Raw genomic sequence first — 20,002 nt, 5'->3', positions numbered from 1 at the left:
CTTCCGTTCATTCATCTGGGATTTGTTCACTTCTCTACAAGGGACTCACACACCTTCATGCACACAGACTCACACACCTTCATGCACACAGACTCACACACCTTCATGCACACAGACTCACACACTTCATGTACACAGACTCACACACTTCATGTACACAGACTCACACACCTTCATGCACACAGACTCACACACCTTCATGCACACAGACTCACACACCTTCACGCACACAGACTCACACACAGACTCACACACCTTCATGCACACAGACTCACACACCTTCATGCTCACAGACTCACACACCTTCATGCACACAGACTCACACACCTTCATGCACACAGACTCACACACCTTCACGCACACAGACTCACACACAGACTCACACACCTTCATGCACACAGACTCACACACCTTCATGCTCACAGACTCACACACCTTCATGCACACAGACTCACACACCTTCACGTACACAGACTCACACACCTTCATGCACACAGACTCACACATAGACTCACACACCTTCATGCACACAGACTCACACACCTTCACGTACACAGACTCACACACCTTCACGCACACAGACTCACACACAGACTCACACACCTTCATGCACACAGACTCACACACCTTCATGCACACAGACTCACACACCTTCACGTACACAGACTCACACACCTTCACGCACACAGACTGACACACCTTCATGTTCACAGACTCACACACCTTCATGTTCACAGACTCACACACAGACTCACACACCTTCATGTTCACAGACTCACACACAGACTCACACACCTTCATGTTCACAGACTCACACACCTTCATGCACACAGACTCACACACCTTCATGCACACAGACTCACACACCTTCACGCACACAGACTCACACACAGACTCACACACCTTCATGCACACAGACTCACACACCTTCATGCTCACAGACTCACACACCTTCATGCACACAGACTCACACACCTTCACGCACACAGACTCACACACAGACTCACACACCTTCATGCACACAGACTCACACACCTTCATGCTCACAGACTCACACACCTTCATGCACACAGACTCACACACCTTCACGTACACAGACTCACACACCTTCATGCACACAGACTCACACATAGACTCACACACCTTCATGCACACAGACTCACACACCTTCACGTACACAGACTCACACACCTTCACGCACACAGACTCACACACAGACTCACACACCTTCATGCACACAGACTCACACACCTTCATGCACACAGACTCACACACCTTCACGTACACAGACTCACACACCTTCACGCACACAGACTCACACACCTTCATGCACACAGACTCACACACCTTCATGTTCACAGACTCACACACCTTCATGTTCACAGACTCACACACAGACTCACACACCTTCATGTTCACAGACTCACACACCTTCATGCACACAGACTCACACACCTTCATGCACACAGACTCACACACAGACTGACACACCTTCATGCACACAGACTCACACACCTTCATGTTCACAGACTCACACACCTTCACGCACACAGACTCACACACCTTCATGCACACAGACTCACACACAGACTCACACACCTTCACGCACACAGACTCACACACCTTCATGCACACAGACTCACACACAGACTCACACACCTTCATGCACACAGACTCACACACAGACTCACACACCTTCACGCACACAGACTCACACACCTTCACGCACACAGACTCACACACCTTCATGCACACAGACTCACACACAGACTCACACACCTTCATGCACAGACTCACACACCTTCATGCACAGACTCACACACCTTCACGCACACAGACTCACACACCTTCATGCACACAGACTCACACACAGACTCACACACCTTCATGCACAGACTCACACACCTTCATGCACAGACTCACACACCTTCATGTACACAGACTCACACACCTTCATGCACACAGACTCACACACCTTCATGTACACAGACTCACACACCTTCATGCACAGACTCACACACCTTCATGTACACAGACTCACACACCTTCATGCACACAGACTCACACACCTTCATGCACACAGACTCACACACCTTCATGTACACAGACTCACACACCTTCATGCACACAGACTCACACACCTTCATGCACAGACTCACACACCTTCATGTACACACACTCACACACCTTCATGCACACAGACTCACACACCTTCACGCACACAGACTCACACACAGACTCACACACCTTCATGCACACAGACTCACACACCTTCATGCTCACAGACTCACACACCTTCATGCACACAGACTCACACACCTTCATGCACACAGACTCACACACCTTCACGCACACAGACTCACACACAGACTCACACACCTTCATGCTCACAGACTCACACACCTTCATGCACACAGACTCACACACCTTCACGTACACAGACTCACACACCTTCACGTACACAGACTCACACACCTTCATGCACACAGACTCACACATAGACTCACACACCTTCATGCACACAGACTCACACACCTTCACGCACACAGACTCACACACAGACTCACACACCTTCATGCTCACAGACTCACACACCTTCATGCACACAGACTCACACACCTTCATGCACACAGACTCACACACCTTCACGTACACAGACTCACACACCTTCACGCACACAGACTCACACACAGACTCACACACCTTCATGCTCACAGACTCACACACCTTCATGCACACAGACTCACACACCTTCACGCACACAGACTCACACACAGACTCACACACCTTCATGCACACAGACTCACACACCTTCATGCACACAGACTCACACACAGACTCACACACCTTCATGCTCACAGACTCACACACCTTCATGCACACAGACTCACACACCTTCACGCACACAGACTCACACACAGACTCACACACCTTCACGTACACAGACTCACACACCTTCACGTACACAGACTCACACACCTTCATGCACACAGACTCACACATAGACTCACACACCTTCATGCACACAGACTCACACACCTTCACGTACACAGACTCACACACCTTCACGCACACAGACTCACACACAGACTCACACACCTTCATGCTCACAGACTCACACACCTTCATGCACACAGACTCACACACCTTCATGCACACAGACTCACACACCTTCACGCACACAGACTCACACACAGACTCACACACCTTCATGCACACAGACTCACACACCTTCATGCACACAGACTCACACACCTTCACGTACACAGACTCACACACCTTCACGTACACAGACTCACACACAGACTCACACACCTTCACGCACACAGACTCACACACCTTCACGTACACAGACTCACACACCTTCACGTACACAGACTCACACACCTTCACGCACACAGACTCACACACAGACTCACACACCTTCATGCACACAGACTCACACACCTTCACGTACACAGACTCACACACCTTCACGCACACAGACTCACACACCTTCACGTACACAGACTCACACACCTTCATGCACACAGACTCACACCTTCATGCACACAGACTCACACACCTTCATGCACACAGACTCACACACCTTCATGCACACAGACTCACACACCTTCATGCACACAGACTCACTCACCTTCATGCACACAGACTCACACACCTTCATGCACACAGACTCACTCACCTTCATGCACACAGACTCACACACCTTCATGTTCACAGACTCACACACAGACTGACACACCTTCATGCACACAGACTCACACATCTTCATGCACACAGACTCACACACCTTCATGCACACAGACTCACACACCTTCATGTTCACAGACTCACACACCTTCATGCACACAGACTCACACACCTTCATGCACACAGACTCACACACAGACTCACACACCTTCATGCACACAGACTCACACACCTTCATGCACACAGACTCACACACCTTCATGCACACAGACTCACACACCTTCACGCACACAGACTCACACACCTTCATGCACACAGACTCACACACCTTCATGCACACAGACTCACACACCTTCACGCACACAGACTCACACACCTTCATGCACACAGACCTGCAGATCCCCTCTGATAATGATCAGCTGATATTATACAGTTTATCTGGAGGACGTTCATGTCGATGCTCCATAATTAAGACTTTTTATCTCATAGTAACTTAATCTCATCATGTCGACTTCATTTTTTAACAATCCTGATGTTTTATCTCATAATCATCACATTTAATCTCATAATTTAACTTCATGTCTCTTAGTTATAACTTTTGATTCTCAGTATTTTGATTTGCCATTAAAACATTTGTTTAATCGAGCTCAGATATCAGATGAAGATTCCTGTCAGACAATCAGAGTTAATCACTGATGTTCTCGTAAACAACCACCAGAGGGCGACATGACTCCAGCAGGATTATTACCTCTGCCAGCGTTTAGTTTTCAGTACTGCACTACAGTACAGTTTAGAGGTATTTGTACTTTACTTGAGTATTTCCATGTTCTGCAGATATCTACTTTTTACTCCACTACATTCATTGAAAACACTGTTTTAGTTACTAGTTACTTTACAGATTACATGCTGCGTCGGAGCTGAATCAGCACTTTTTAACATTCATTTATTTGATCAACAGTCAGATTAAAAACAACTCTTATATATACTAATAAATACTCTCTGTCTGCGTGACTTTAACATTCACCACAGTAATATTTTAACACCATTTTATAGAGAATAATAAACAAGATGTCTGCCCAGCAGGCTGCAGCACTTTATTAAAAAAGATAATAAACCATAAAAAGTGAGAAAATAAAAGTCATTACTGATTAAAAAGTCACATCTGGATCCATCTCATGATGGTAAACACCTGCAGCAGAACGATCACATGTTCCTCTTTATGATAAATCACATTTTATAAGTAACCAACATGTTTAAACCTCCTGATGGAAACAGTGTTAAATATAAATACATATAAACATGTGAGCCAGACTCCACCTGTGTTAAAGGTGACACACCTGTTTTAATAAATAAATAAATAAACAGTCTCGACTCTCTTGTTGCTAGGAGCGGCAGCCTCCCGCATCGCGCTCTCTGATTGGCCCGCAGTCCATCACCGCGGGCCAATCAGACGCCAGCGCGTCCGCCATGAGAATCCATGATGTTCTGTTTTTTTCATCATCATCAATACTACGATTCATCATCAGCGCTGATCAGATCCCCGCGCGCTCACATCGATCCTGACCTCATCGATACGTTCATCCTGATATCACAAGTGTTTCGTCACCACACGTCATCATCAGTCGGAGCAGATCAAAGTGATTAAAACAGCTGATCAGCCGTGTTGAGTTAACGGCCGCTGTGATGGCGGGCTTTCAGAGGCACGAGCACACACGGAACTTCCGGTTTCATAGAGGCTCGCGTTCTTCTTTACAAAATAAAAGTCTGCGACGCATTTATGAATCTGTACTGAGCAACACACTGATCTATATTCTGCTCCATGGACCCAACAACTAATCAATCAATAAGAAAATAATCAACATAAATCACATACATCAAATACTATGTTTAAATTATAAACACAAGTATTTACAGTATATATGTGTATATGTTGCATAGTACGATCCAAAAACATACTGTACATTAGAAATATGTACAACTATATGTACTAAGATTTAAGATTAAAGTCTTTAGTTTCATTGTACAAACCACAGAGCAGTGAAGCGTCTCTGAGCTAAATACATAACATAAGATAACAGTTATATAAGGTTAACGCTTCCCTTCAGGTCTGTAAATGTTAATTAAGTATGTTTTAGTGACAAAACAATCATTTCTCTTAATTTTACCCCAGTTTTCACAAAATGTGTCAAAACCATGATTTAATAAAGATTTTCTCATGATAAACTCCAACTGGATCTTAATGAACTTCTGCAGTTCAGTAAAAGTCTCATTAGAAAATAGCAGAATATTATTACTAAATCATGTTGGGGTCATTATTTTGGTAATCTGGAAGTAATTTCAAAGAAACTTTATAAATATGTCACTCATTTCTGGACCTGTAAAATACACTACTCAAGATTAGTTCGGTATATTAGGACATGTGTGCATAAATGTGTGTGTGGATGTGTAATAAAAGTCAAATGAAATGTGTCAAATAATTTTTGGGGACCAAAAATAATCAGAAAATTCAGATATGTCACAAAAGAACCCCTCAATAATCTTGAGTCGTGTATCAACAGGTCCAGAACTTTAATGGTAAGTAGCTGAGTAATTATGATGTCATGTATTTATCAAGTTTCTATGAAATTACGTCCAAATTACCACAATAATGACCTCAAAATGTATAAAAAGCTGTGTAAAGTGCTGCTGAAATAAGAAAACAGAATAAAACTGTAACCAAATAAAATCATTTTTAATCCTTCAGTTTTCCACAAAATAATATAACAATAAAAAACATTAAATTACATGAAAAACAGATGTAATTGGATGAAAACATTCTATAATTAAAACACAATATAAATGTACACACATAAGATTTAATATGGAAATCAGTGGCTGTCGTAGCTCAGGTCGAGCGGCTCTTATTTTGAAACAACCCTACGCGAGCAGGCGGAAGTGGGCCGTGTGGTGGCGCGCGGGCTTGACGTGCCGCTGGCGCTGATGGCGGCGGGGCAGGCGGAGGGTCGCACCGAGGAGGGAGCGCGAGGAGGCGGGGAACCGGAGAACCACAGCGAGGAGGCCCCGGCGGGACCGAGCACCGACACACCGACGATCAGCACGCCGACGACCGCAGCAGCGAGGCCCGCAGAGCGACAGCGAGGAGCGCGGACGGACGGATGGAGCGGTACGTTGTTTTTGTTTATCTGCCGCCCGCCGGGGGCGCGTTGACGGCGGCTGGAGGGTCCGTCCGCAGCCCGCTCAGCTCCCGGTACACACTGTGTGTATAAGTACACACAGTACTGCGGTCGGTACACACAACACCGCGGGCTGCACTGATACATGCGTGTACACATCTGGTTTACTGTCTGATCTGTACAGTGTGTGTGTGTGCGTGTGTGTGTGTGTGTGTGCGTGTGTGTGTGTGTGTGTGTGTGTGTGTGTGTGTGTGCGTGTGTGTGTGTGTGTGTGCGTGTGTGTGTGTCAGGGCCCAGACCCGCTGAGGGGCCCGTAGAATCAGATCCGGGTCGTGGATCAGCATCACATTGTGTGAGCTGACTCTCTGTCTCTGGACCTCTTCACACTGACTCAGTTCTGATGGGTCCTGATCCGGATCTCGCGGTGTTCATGTGTTATCAAAGTGCCGACAGTCATCGATACATCACGGTCACAGTATCGATATCTCGCTGCAGGATCAATAACACTCATTGATCCTCTTTACAGTCGCTGCTCCTGGAATATACATCCTCCTGCTAATGATGCTAAAGATGCTAATGATGCTAACAAGTTCAAAGAAGTCTGATACAGATGTTTGTTGATAATTACCTGCTGATCAATAATGTTCTGAAATGAATCGTAACAACGTAGAATAAATAAAATAGTAACTGAACTAAGACATAAATAAGCTGTTTTTGTTTAACTGAATATCTTCTGATAGAGATTTAAAGATGAAGTCGTAATGATTGATAATGGGCAACATGTTACTGCGGTTGAAATATTGATTATGTTGCTGTTGCATCCACATTCCTGAGGATTATTGATCATAAATCTCATCTTGTTCACATTTTGTCAACAGTCACCAGCAACAGTACTGATTTTGAGTTATTGGGTCAAACATATTGTTTGTTTGATTTTAGATCAATATTGTGTATCGAGATGAAGCCTGTAAATATTGATCGTGACAGACGGATTTAATTATCTTTCATGTACAGGACTGAGTGTTGAACACTGCAGCGTGGCCCAGTAAGACTCTCAGAACCGACCAGCACACTTCACTGTGAACCCAGCTGAACCCTGCTGGACACTGCTGCAGTGTGTGTGTGTGTGTGTGTGTGTGTGTGTGTGTGTTGATCTGAAATCATTAGTCGATTGATCGATTAGATGATGGAAAGAAACTATTTTGATCAATTTTCAAGCAAACACGTCTCAAACATCGTCTGGTTCCAGCTTCTTAATTTTGAGGATTTTCTGCTTCTCTTTGTTGTTCTGACGGTTCTGACGGTTCTGACAGAGTGTTTGTGTTTTGGACTGTTGGTTGGACAGAACTTTAAAGAGCTGTTTGAGGATTAAAGGTCCAGTTTGTGTTTTTAAGTTTCATTCCCAACTCGTCAAAAACTGACGCTTTAGGATGCTGACCGACCCGAACTACACTGCCTGATATGTGTCATAAAACATAAGATATATATATATTTATATATATTTATATATTTATTGACAAAATTAAGAAAAGAGCAGTCATTCAATCCAAACCACTGTAATTAAACTGAACATAAACACGGCACGACTTATTTAATTGTTCCTCAGCTCAGAACTAAACTCACATGAAAAACAAACCAATACTATAATGTTTCTAACCGGGTCTATGTCAGAACCACAGCACGATGGGTCGATCCTATCACTTCCTCTGTGAGATAATTAATCATGAGAAAATGACTTGATAAGAATTATAGGAGTGGATCATTACAGCCTTTTGTTTCGTTGTGATAACGGCTTCATTTAACTCGTCATGTCAGGAAAACGTGTGTGATTCTGCGATAATGACGTAAATAACTTGTAATGATGAGTTGACCTGCTGCCGCTGGTCTGTGTTCAGTCAGCTGTGGTCGAGCAGCTGAGTGGCTCAAATCTCAGATATCTCAAATATCTGCAGAAACTCGTTTCAGTGAAATGTTTTTTAAAATAAATCAAAGTTTCCAAACAGGCCGTCGTCCAATCAGGTACAGCTGTGAAGTCTTTGTCTGATGTGGTCAAACGTCCAAATCTACATCTGAGCATGTGAGAGTCGTTTTAAGACGGACTGAGAAATATCCAAACCTGCTCTTTTAGGTTAGTGGGCCAGTGTGTGTGTGTGTGTGTGTGTGTGTGTGTGTGTGTGTGTGTGTGTGTGTGTGTGTGGTCTGGAGAGAGAGGGAGCTTTGTGTCGGCTGCTGGTTTGAGCTGGTGCAGTGATGAATATCAAACAGGCCTGTAGTAGTGGACATTTCAGCTGTGTGTGTGTGTGTGTGTGTGTGTGTGTGTGTCAGTGTGTGTGTGTGTGTGTGAATAAACTATTGTCTTTTCTCTCTCCAGTTCAGGACCTCCTATTGGCCGTCATCCTGTCTCGCTCCACCAGCCGGTACACGACTTCAGCTGCAGCGCTCGAAGTGTTGAGTTGCAGTAGTCGGTGTTACGAATCGTGCCTGAAACATCAGAGTGCTTTGAACCAACATCGGTACATTTTGGTGCTAACAAACCTGTAAACGATAACTTTAGCACGTTAGCTCGAGTGTCCAGGAGCTTCTGCTTTGCTTCAGACTCATCACACGGCCCTCATGTGATCGTTGTCAGACAAACGATACTGAGGCTTTGAGGCTAGCTGCGGCTTCACCGTGAAGTCCTCCTCTGAAAATGTAGACTAGTTTGAAGCTACTTGTAGTTAGCAGCTAACACAGAAAATCTAAATCAAACACCTGCCCGCTTTACAAATAAACTTCAGTTAGAAAATAAATCACCTGAAGATGTAGCTGGAGTCTGACCATAGTTACGTGTTTGGCGGCTAACAGCTCGTTAGCTGCAAGTGGCTAGCGGCGAGCAGGTAGCGGTGGCGCGGGGCTAGGTCCAGGCAGAGCAGGGGTGTGATGGAGTACCACTCCGGTGGCAGCCTGCCCCTGCTGGGGAGACCGCGGTACTGCCCTGGGGCCAACGCTAACGGAGGATACCTGTGTGAGACGGGACACTGCTGCGGAGAGACGGGCTGCTGCACCTACTACTACGAACTCTGGTGTAAGTACAGTTTCCTGTTAACAAGAGCGCTGACTCTCATCCAGAGAACTTGATAGTTCATGTTGCATCAGCTTGATTTATGCAACAACATGCAGCTTAAGGAGACACTACAGGTCGCAGTTCCTGTTATTATCACAGGAGGAGAAGCCAGAACATGTGATTCTACCAAGCAGACCAATCTCAGTCACTGTGGTCCACCTGGTTAAATGTCTATAAAGCAGCGTGGCCTGATACACAGATGCTATACGTCAGTAAAATGAGCGGCTCAGGACTCACTTGTTTAGACATTTTAATTTGGATTAAAGAGGAGGAGGAGGTCCAGTTGGAGTCGTGGTTTTGTCTTAATAGCTCCGTGTTGTGTTCAGGGTTCTGGCTGCTGTGGACCGTCCTCATCCTGTTCAGCTGCTGCTGTGCGTACCGACACCGTCGAGCCAAGCTGAGAGTTCAGCAGCAGCAGAGACAGAGAGAGATCAGCCTGCTGGCCTACCATGGAGCCAACTCCTACCCGTCCTCCATGCTGGACCTCAGTAAGACACCTGTCTGTCTGTCTGTCTGTCTTTTTAACTCTCAACATCAAGACAATGAAGCCAGTTCTTGTTTTGTTTTGCTGTTTGTGTGACTGACGCTCGGCTGTCAAGTGACGTGCCGCTTTTCTTCTAATGTGTCGCTGTGGCGACTGAGTGGAAATTTACAGCTCGGAGGCCACAGCCGTTTGTCTTAAAGGGGAATTCTGCTGATTTTCAGAGGTAGAACTTGTAGAACGTGTCCTGCAGTTGTTCTCCTTTGATGAACTAATTGTTGTTGTTGTTTTAACTGAGGAGGACTTTTGCTGCAGCTGAACTGATTCATTTACCATGTTTATCTTTGTTTTTCTCAAATCATCTTTCACTGGATTCATGATTTTTAGCCTCCTGGAATAGATTCTACTTGTGCACAGATAAAAAAAAATGTCCTCATAATACAGCCAGTTGAAATATACAGCTCAGCTTCAGTCTTAAAAGGGAATAAATTGTTTATGATGGATGTTTTTAAATGCCAGTGAATAAAATGATAGTGTGACAGCGTCATGGGTGAATTCTCCACTGAATCTGCAGCTCCTCTCGGCTTCACAGAGCTTTATAGTGAGTTTCAACTCATTGTTTATGTGTCCGAACACAACTTTACTGTTCTGGTTCATTCAACGCTCTCATTGGTCGTTTTCAGAGAAAAACTGTAAAAAAGCGACTGTACACTAGCTGCTGAGCAGCAAAAAGCAGACTGACACAGTTAGAGACCAGCTGGTGAACTCAGTGGAGCGTTGAGCAGCTAAACAGACAGATATTTCCCTCAGGAGCTGCTGGAGACAACACTTGTAGTGTTTTAATGTTTTGAAATCTTGTTGTTGAGATTGCTGATGTTGATAGTGAATTTATTCACTTGTAACTGAGTTTTTTTTATCAGGGAAAGAGTGATGTGTGGAAATCCACACTGTATAATCTAAATCTGCAAAGTAACTAGTAACTAAATATATCCAATAAATGTAGTGGAGCAGAAAACTGTTTTTTACACTATAGTGATAATTATCTTTACAAAGAGGTCATCTCTCTCTCCGGCTTAGGGACTACGGATGTAAATTAGTGTGTAGCTAACTCTGGTACAGCTAAGAAGATGTGCACTGTCAATACATAAAAAAATAAAAAACAAACTCAACCCCAAATTAATAATAATGTTGCTCCATAACTGCTAGATGTGGAAATAAACTTGCTTATGGGGATTTTAGGGAGTAACAACTGCAAATATCGATACATATCAGCTGATATACACATTGTGTGCAATGATCCCTCAAACTTGGGTATCAAACACCTGTGACAAACATTATGTAACAGAGACAGGAATAGACTTGATTGTCCAAAATGACATCAGTGCACTGAAACAGTAAACTTCACCAGGAATTTAATTATTAAAAATTACCCCAAGCATATATTTTTCTGTATTATAATAGGAAAAAACAGTGCATATTCGACAACGTATACGCTGATAACAATATCTCGTATCTGTGTGAGACCAATATCGGCCAACGGATATCGGTCTTTAAATTCAACATTGTTTTGCAAACAAGTTTGCCGTATTTACTTCAAACGTGAATATGTCAAAGTTAATTTGAAAAATTGGTTATTGCAGAGTTTCTGAACTAGCAAGTAGCAGCTGCTTTGCTCTAACCAATATTGTGTTTCTAGGTTTCCTGGCGTCTCTGAAGCTGCCATCCTATGAGGAGGTAGCAGCTCAACCCTCCACCCCTCCTCCGCCCTACAGCTCAGTGTTCACCACCCCACGCTACCCACAGCCCCCCCGAGCTGCAGACCCCCACCTGCTCACACAGCACGGCCCGCTGCTGCACCGGCCACTCAGCGATGGTCCGTCCTCCCTCAGCTCAGACAACAGGTAACAATGCTGCTAATACTACAGGTGGGGGTGCTACTGCAACTACTCACAACACCACAGGGAAGGAAGCCACAGTACTGGAAATTCTGCAAGTAATGTTAGGAGTTCAGGAAATACTAATGACATTACTGGGAATGCTGGTAACATTGCTGGGAATACCCTGAATGCACTTTTAGGAATCCTGGGAATACAAGTAATACTGCTGTGAACAATGATAACCCTACGATTGGGAGTACTTGTATCAGCTAGATAGCAACTTTCACTGCTGCTGCTTCTAGTTCTGTTCATACTATTGATATAATTACTGGTAGTATGACTGAGACTACTGGTATTGTGACTATGAGTGCTTTGTGGGATGAAATACACTCCAAACAAAATTGTCTGCTCATGTTTTATACTTGAGATGAATAACAAGTGCATATCTTTCCTGTAGCTCCAGTTGCTCCTGTGACTCCTGCTGCCCCTCTTCACCATGTAGCTCCTCCCTATCAGCACCTGTCACGTATGAGACTGACACAAGCCATGCCACCACGCCCAGCGAGGCTGCGCCCCTCACTCTCGATGTCACCATGGAGACCATCACTGCCGCGGCATCCCGTTTGGAGGTAAATGGGGCACGTTTTGTTTCTGAGAGGATGCTTGCCACAGTGGCCATTGACATCGGTGATGAAGATGCTGCTGGGGCACAGGAACCCATTGCCACGGACTCATTGGTTCCCAACCAGGTGGTTACCAGAGCGGTCTCCCCTCACCCTCTGCTCTCTCCTGGTTCTGAGGTGGTTCTTCCTGTTGTAACTACATCTCCCGTAAAGCAACAGCTCGACCTAGCATCCTGTACCCCAATAGTCAGCAGCTGTAGCCCAAGTTCACTCCCCAGTCCAAGTCTTGTTGATACAACCCTCCCCTCCATCCAAGTAATAAGGATAGAGGGCCCAGCTGACAGCACCGAAACTACCCCTGCCCTGAAAATCACCTCAATGTCAGGCCCTTTTACCCCAACTGCTAGCAATTCTGACAGCCCTACAGCCACTGAAACCCTTGATCTAACAAGAACTTTTGATACAGCCAATGTTCCTGGTAGCCCAACCTTAATATCATCCCCAGATGTTGGAAGAACTTTGGCCCTGATAACAGGCTCTGATGGTCTCGCCACCCCGTACTCTAATCCTAGCCTTGTGCCAATCCCGGCACCTTTAAACCATACCCAAGCTTCAACCCCAGAACCTTCAAACCATACCCAAGCTTCAACTCCAGAACCATCAAACCATACCCAAGCTTCAACCCCAGTACCTTCAAACCATACCCAAGCTTCAACCCTAGCACCTTCAACCCATACCCAAGCCTTAATCCAAATAGCTACAAACCTTACCCAATCTCCAGATGCAGTTCCTACTAACCTTACCCAAGATCCAGACAACATACCCTCAAACCTTACCCTAGCGCCAGACCCAGTAACTACAAACCTTACCCAAGATAAAAATGCAATACCTACAAACTTTACTCAAGATCCAGAACTAATACCCACAAACCTTACCCAAACTCCTAACCCAGTACCTTCAAACCTTACCCTAGTGCCAAGTCCACAATCTACAGCCACTATAGTCCCAGACTGTGCACCTGACCCCGTTCTTACTCTAAAACCTACACACCCAATCCTTACCTTAGCCACAGATGCAGCACCTACTTCAATGACAATACCGCATTGCCAGATCCCAGAACTCTCACCAGGATCAGGTCTGGGTCCAACCAGTCCAGGGTCAGGCTTGCCCCAACACCGGGGGGATACTGCAGTACCAGCCGATTCAGGTCCTTCTCTGGTCGTGTCTCAATCGTCAGAGTCAGACCTTACCAGTCCCTTACCTTCAAATGTCCATGCTGGTTTTAGTTCTGGCTCTAGATCAGCTCCACTGTCCACCCCTCCTCCAGTGCTCACCTTCCTCACACCTGCAGCCTCCTCTTCCTCTTCCTTCTGCCCAGCCATAACCATAGAGTCTGAATCTTCTTTCGCTCTTTCCCAGTCTCCTTCCGCCCTCTCACCCGCTTCCATTTCCTCTCCTCCCTCCATTCTCTCCCCTCCAGTCCTGTCATCTATCTCCCTCCCAGCCCCAGCTCTACTCCTGGACCCTCTCACTGCTCTGCACCAGTCCAACAAAGGTGGATCTTCCTCTGGCCACGCTTCCTCTCTCTCCCCCTCGCCTCGTGCAACTCAGTCCCCCCCAAAACAGACTCTCTTCTCGCCCTGCGTGGATATTTTTGAGCCAGTACCTCCCAGCTGGGAGGATGGCGAGGACGAGCAGGAGGAGGAGGACAATGATGACGATGAAGATGAGGACATGGGAGCTGATGAGAGCCAGTATAGACATCGACGACTTACTGGTGACTCTGGGATTGAGGTGTGCAGGTGTCGGGTGGAGGATGAGGAGGAAGAGGAGGAGGAAGAGGAGGAAGGGGACAGGAAGGAGGATAAGAAAGGAGGTGTAAACACTGGCCTTCATGACAGCGTGGACTGTCCTGCCAGAGGTCAGATAACCACAGGGGAAGCTCTTACACTTTGTAACCCCACCTCCACCACTACGCCAACGTCTGAGGATGGTGGCAAAGTGGTTATTGTCATGGAGACAGTGTGATTGACAGAATGTGGCGGATCAAACCATTTATTACCCAGACAAAGGGTGAATAGGAAGTTAATGATGGCATCCACCCTTAAAACTGTTTTTTGAGATTGTTCTTTAACCGGGGAGGTTTTGTACACAGATGATTGTGACTATAGATGAGTTACGTCACATTTGTTAAATGTGTTCAGCATCTGATAGTCAGACCAGCATAGATATTAGACATTTAATAGGGCGAGATTAGACAGGAATCATGAGCTCATTGCGACATCGTCTCTATAACTGTCAGTTGGAATTTTAGGCAACCGGGTTTAGAAGTTTCTGCTTGGTGAGTACTGGTGTTTTTTAAGAGACATTTCCTCAGATTGCATCCATGGAAGATAAAATTGAACAACTACTGCACGACAGAACTGTTGTCAGCTTGTTAGGACATCTGCTTCCCATTTAAATCCCAATAGAAGTTTACACAAAGAATGCAATCCACCATTATGTCTCACTAGAGAGTTGTAACTTGTTGTAATGTGTCTGTGCAGTAATGTTCTCAGTCAGAGTGAATCATCTAACAAGGTACATTTGTTTGCAGAGGTTGACGTGACACAGTAAACTGTCTAAGTTTTAGCTCGAGTCTCCAAAATAATGTGAACTTGTGCCTCAGTCAAGAAATCTTTGCCGCTGCTGCTTCAGTTTTGGCCATTCTCGCCTAAATCTGGGAGGACTCCTTGAAACCTGCATTGTTTGTATCTATCCTTCCTCGTAGTAGAATTATTCTTAGGTGTCTTTCCCTTGTGCACTGCTATATTTCTCAGCTGGTTATTGCCACCAAAAGATGATTGAAGTTGTAAATTGGGGATCGTCTTAAAACATTGTCGTCTGAACGCGAAACTTTTTTAAAATGCAAAGGAAAACCTTTCAGATTTTAGCAAGACCGTTATCATGTAAACGTGGCCTTATTTAGCCATTTAATAGATGCAAATGCTAGCTTCCACTTGCTACTGTCCGTTTGCTAATATTCCAATCAGATTTTAACAATTGTACAGTGGTGGTGAGCTAAACAGATGCTATGGCTAACTAGCTAACAAGCTGCATTTTCTGAACACAAAGTTCACTGTTAAGTTCTGTTGACCAATGCAAATGCAGTTAGGTGTCTACACTGCTACACAGTTTCTCAACATGTAAATAATGTTTACATTAACTTCCAAGTTATGATTTCAACCTGGAGTCTCTGAATACTCTGATATAGCCAAACAAAAATGCATCACATTAACTTAAACACCGTTTAAGGTAATTCAACATTAATTTAATGGATATAATGCTGTATGTCCCTCCACAGTCCATCCACGCAACCAACCATCTTGAGCAATGACGCTAACCCTCGCAAACATAGGAATCTTCCCCTTTCCGTCATTACTACACCCCTGACAGAGCTGACATTTTCACCAACAACAGAACAACAACTTTAAATAGTTGAACATTTAGCTGAAGACACCCTGGTCGTCCTGGGTGATGACGAAGATTTGGAAACGTGCCGGGGACAAATTGGCTGTTTTGGAGACGAAGAGAGACTAATGTGGGAGGATGATTCACTCTGACTGACAGAGGCAAGACTGATTCATTCATTAGTGGGGACATTTTGATGAAGAAGTCTGTCAGGAGAGCGGAATAAGGTGGGTTGTCTATGAAATGGGAGAGACAGTTTTTCAGGTTTGATGTCTTCATGGCAACTTGATCCTGTATGGAAGGTTTCAGTGTTGATGGATCAGTCGGTTTTCTGTGCGTCAGCCTTTCAACAGAAAAAAAAGCTTTTGCATAAACAGAAATAAACAATGGGCACTTTTAGACGGAAACAAAGCAGCAAACAGAACAGAGACGGGAACACGTCATCATTCCCTTCTTTGACTCTTTCTCTCAATTTGAGGTCAGATACAACAATACGTCGTAGACACCACACAATTAACATTCAGTCCTCGTCCGAACTCTGAAATGTTTCCTTTCACACACTGCATTTCTCCCTTTGTTTTATTTTATCATTCAGAACTTAAGAATTGATGGACTATACGTACGTCATCCTACAAAAGTCACCAAAAAAGTCAAGATATTTCAAGGTCTTAAAATGACAACAACCTCAATCCTGTTAAAGAGTCAGAGAACAAGTTATTTAAGTTTATTTTGAGGCCGTCGTTGTAACTTATCGATGTTTCGTACAGTCAGATTGATAGACAGCCTTGATATTGATATTTTGTGACAGAAAGACATAAAGGTAGAGTATATTTTGTCAATAATAAATCCAAGCTGGTGGATTTCAAATCAACTTAAAATCTGACATTAGTGAAGAGCAATATTTTTCATCAGCAAAAGTCTGTGTGTAAATACCCCCCCAAAAAGTGTTGATGCAAAGAAATGCATTGTCGTTGTTGGGTAAAAACCTAGTTACTCCAGTTTAGGTGGCGTTGTGTCATGTTTTAATTTGGACCATGCTGGTTCGGGCAATTTCTACGCCCTTTCAACCAATCAAAAGCTTTCTGGACAAACTCAAAATGCATCAGCAGGGGTTTTTCTTGATGGAGATGTGACATTTTTACCCAACAACAGCAGTGAATGTAAGTTCTGGTGCAGTGTTGAAGAGACAAGTAATTTCCAACACACTTCACGGAGGTTTGCCATCACACATTTGCAATACTTTTTAAGTGTGTCAGTGGAGAAATATGTCGAAGAGAACTCTTCATCAACAAGTCAATGTCTTGTTCGAAAAGTTAATATGATCGACCAAAAAATTGATTTATGAATTGGTTGGAGTGTCTTTCAAACACCTGCTCCCACAAAGAACATTAGAAAGTCTCACAAATGTGTGACGCCAGAGTGTGTTGGAAAAGACACCAGAGAGTAAAGTCTGACGTTTTAACCAATGAGACGAAGAGTGTGTAGTGACATCAAGTTGAAGAATTCTTCTAAGTGGAAATGTTTAAATGTGATATTTTAAAGACACAGGAGTTTGAGGCAATATTATGTTGGAGGAAAGTGATGCTTTCAGTAGAGAACTGGTCATCTGTCACGAACATCATCAACTCAGCCTTCTACGATGGACAGACCCTGAGTCTGGTTGACTGATCCTTAAACCCTGTGTCCATGCTGCATTACAACACGGACTTCATGTACTTCACTACCCATTTGTTGCAAAGAACGATGGGTATGACTTTGCAGACAAAGGTACCCACATGGATACCCGTGATGGACAAAGCTATGTTGGACCTCATCACGACAAAAGCAATGTCCTGCCACGGAAAGGACGTGAAACTTGACCGCAGAGGCAGCAACAGAGCGGACAGTTTCTATGTCAAACTCAGACTGACAGCTGGATGTTTTCTGGACTGCCGTAAGTCAGTTTGGAAACCACATACACAAGATTGGATTCACATGTGGATGGATATAAATGATCCAATCTTCTGTTTTTTAAGCCTCTGTGGATAAATTCACAGATAAAGGAATCTGGTTTTGATTAGATGTGGACTTCGTAGAGCTAAAGCAGATTCTTCGATGGCGTCTTTGATTTGTCTCAGAAAGAAGTTTGTTTGATTGAACCCAGGCCCGATTTGCGCCTGTGGACTGAGGCTTGTAGAGGCTGAAGGACCTCCTCGAGAAAGCTCAAGGGTGATACCAAGCCGTTGATGTTGTGGTTGATGGTGTTTTTTGTTTACCTGAACTAATAAGGTTATATATCTCCATGGTTACAGAGTGCCATTTCTACTTGACAACTGTTACTACTTAGCATTAGATAGAGCTGTTCTCGCTCTGTGTGGGTGTGGACTTTCAACCAGAATGACTGGAAAATTGTTGTCTTAAATTTGTCTGTAGCTCAGGCTCCCAAAGGCTCTGCAGCTCTGAGGTCAGCCTTGTGAAGGGAAACAGCTGGTTTATGTGTGACTTTTGCCTTTTCATTGAGGATTTTATCCAAATTTCCTCACAGAACCAGGAGAGTGTTGACACTGTTGAAGGGTCGACATGAATGGTGGCCATCTTGGTGTTGTTTTGGTAGTTTTTAAGTAAAACCAGATTGAAAACACTTGTTATTAAAGAAAGAACCCATGGAATTTTTACATCGATTTAGTATCTTGTTCGGCAAGTTGGCATCTTGTTAAACAAGTTAATTTCTTGTTCAACAAGTTAGAAACTTGTTGAACAAGCTATTATCTTGTTAAACAAGATAATAGCTTGTTTAACAAGTTAGTATCTTGTTCAACAAGCTAGTATCTTGTTCAAAAAGTTAATATCTTGTTTGACCAGTTATCCAATCATCCAAGAATGATTATGAGTACAGCGCTGGCAGGGTTGAGGGTTCAATTCCAGAAACTTGAGACGTCGGTACTCCTGGTGCTGTGAGGGTTTTTGGAGGTAAAGTCTTCGGCCCAACATTTGATAAAAGTTTGGACGATCTCCCTGAACATGAGGCTGACGTCAGGGCTTGTGTAACGTTTGGAAACCCTGTCTTTATCTCTTTTTGTTGAAAATCCTTGAGTTAACCAGGGCAAGATTTTCATCAAATTTCTGTGGACGAAAGCATTAAAAAATAGTCCTCTCTGATAGAAGAGTTTCAAACTGACAGGTCAAAGTTTTAGACACCGCTGGATTTTGGCCTCATTAAATGTTTTCCATTTTGGCTCTTTGACCAGCTTCACCTGTGGTGTTTGACAAAGTAATTTAATTTACTAAAACGTCCGTATGTTGCTTCTATCGTAGGAGCCCCTCCCTCCGTCTAAACAATGTTTTCATCTCTTCTCTGCTTCCTGTTTGCATGAGGTTTCTGTCGGAGGAGTCGGAGGAAGCAGAGAAGAGATTAGTCTTTAAAGTCCCGTAATATTATGATGATAACGATGCTAATTATTAGTATGACTAAATTAATAGTGAGTGTGTATGTGTGGATGTATGTGTGTGACCTAACTAAACCAGCCTGTTCTAAAAGTGTGTGAAGATATACTGAATAAAAACTGTCAAATCTACCTCCCGTCTGTCTCCGTTCATAAAACAGACCTGGTGCTCATAATGAA

At 44.1% G+C, this 20,002-nt stretch overlaps 1 protein-coding gene across 1 annotated transcript; it reads left to right on the top strand.

Moving 5' to 3' along the window:
• Positions 1-6,734: 6,734 nt before the first annotated feature.
• LOC141003480 (uncharacterized) lies at positions 6,735-19,954 on the top strand. The gene is made up of 5 exons (XM_073474829.1): positions 6,735-6,856; positions 9,238-9,930; positions 10,296-10,457; positions 12,147-12,351; positions 12,785-19,954. Exons 2-5 carry the CDS (start codon positions 9,786-9,788, stop codon positions 14,976-14,978), a joined length of 2,706 nt encoding a protein of 901 aa, XP_073330930.1. The 5' UTR covers positions 6,735-6,856; positions 9,238-9,785; the 3' UTR covers positions 14,979-19,954.
• Positions 19,955-20,002: the final 48 nt, after the last annotated feature.

The sequence above is a fragment of the Pagrus major genome, chromosome 10, assembly GCF_040436345.1.
Source record: "Pagrus major chromosome 10, Pma_NU_1.0".
In the NCBI taxonomy this organism is placed as follows: domain Eukaryota; kingdom Metazoa; phylum Chordata; class Actinopteri; order Spariformes; family Sparidae; genus Pagrus; species Pagrus major.
The sequence above is the reverse complement of the archived record's forward strand: the minus strand, read 5'-3'. Positions and strand labels throughout refer to the sequence as shown.

Bases quoted from the DNA above. Each gene is read 5' to 3' on its own strand.
- LOC141003480 (XM_073474829.1), top strand. From the start codon at position 9,786: ATGGAGTACCACTCCGGTGGCAGCCTGCCCCTGCTGGGGAGACCGCGG. The intron at 9,931-10,295 runs GTAAGTACAGTT...TGTTGTGTTCAG, and splicing joins CTACTACTACGAACTCTGGT to GGTTCTGGCTGCTGTGGACC. The intron at 12,352-12,784 runs GTAACAATGCTG...TCTTTCCTGTAG, and splicing joins TCCCTCAGCTCAGACAACAG to CTCCAGTTGCTCCTGTGACT.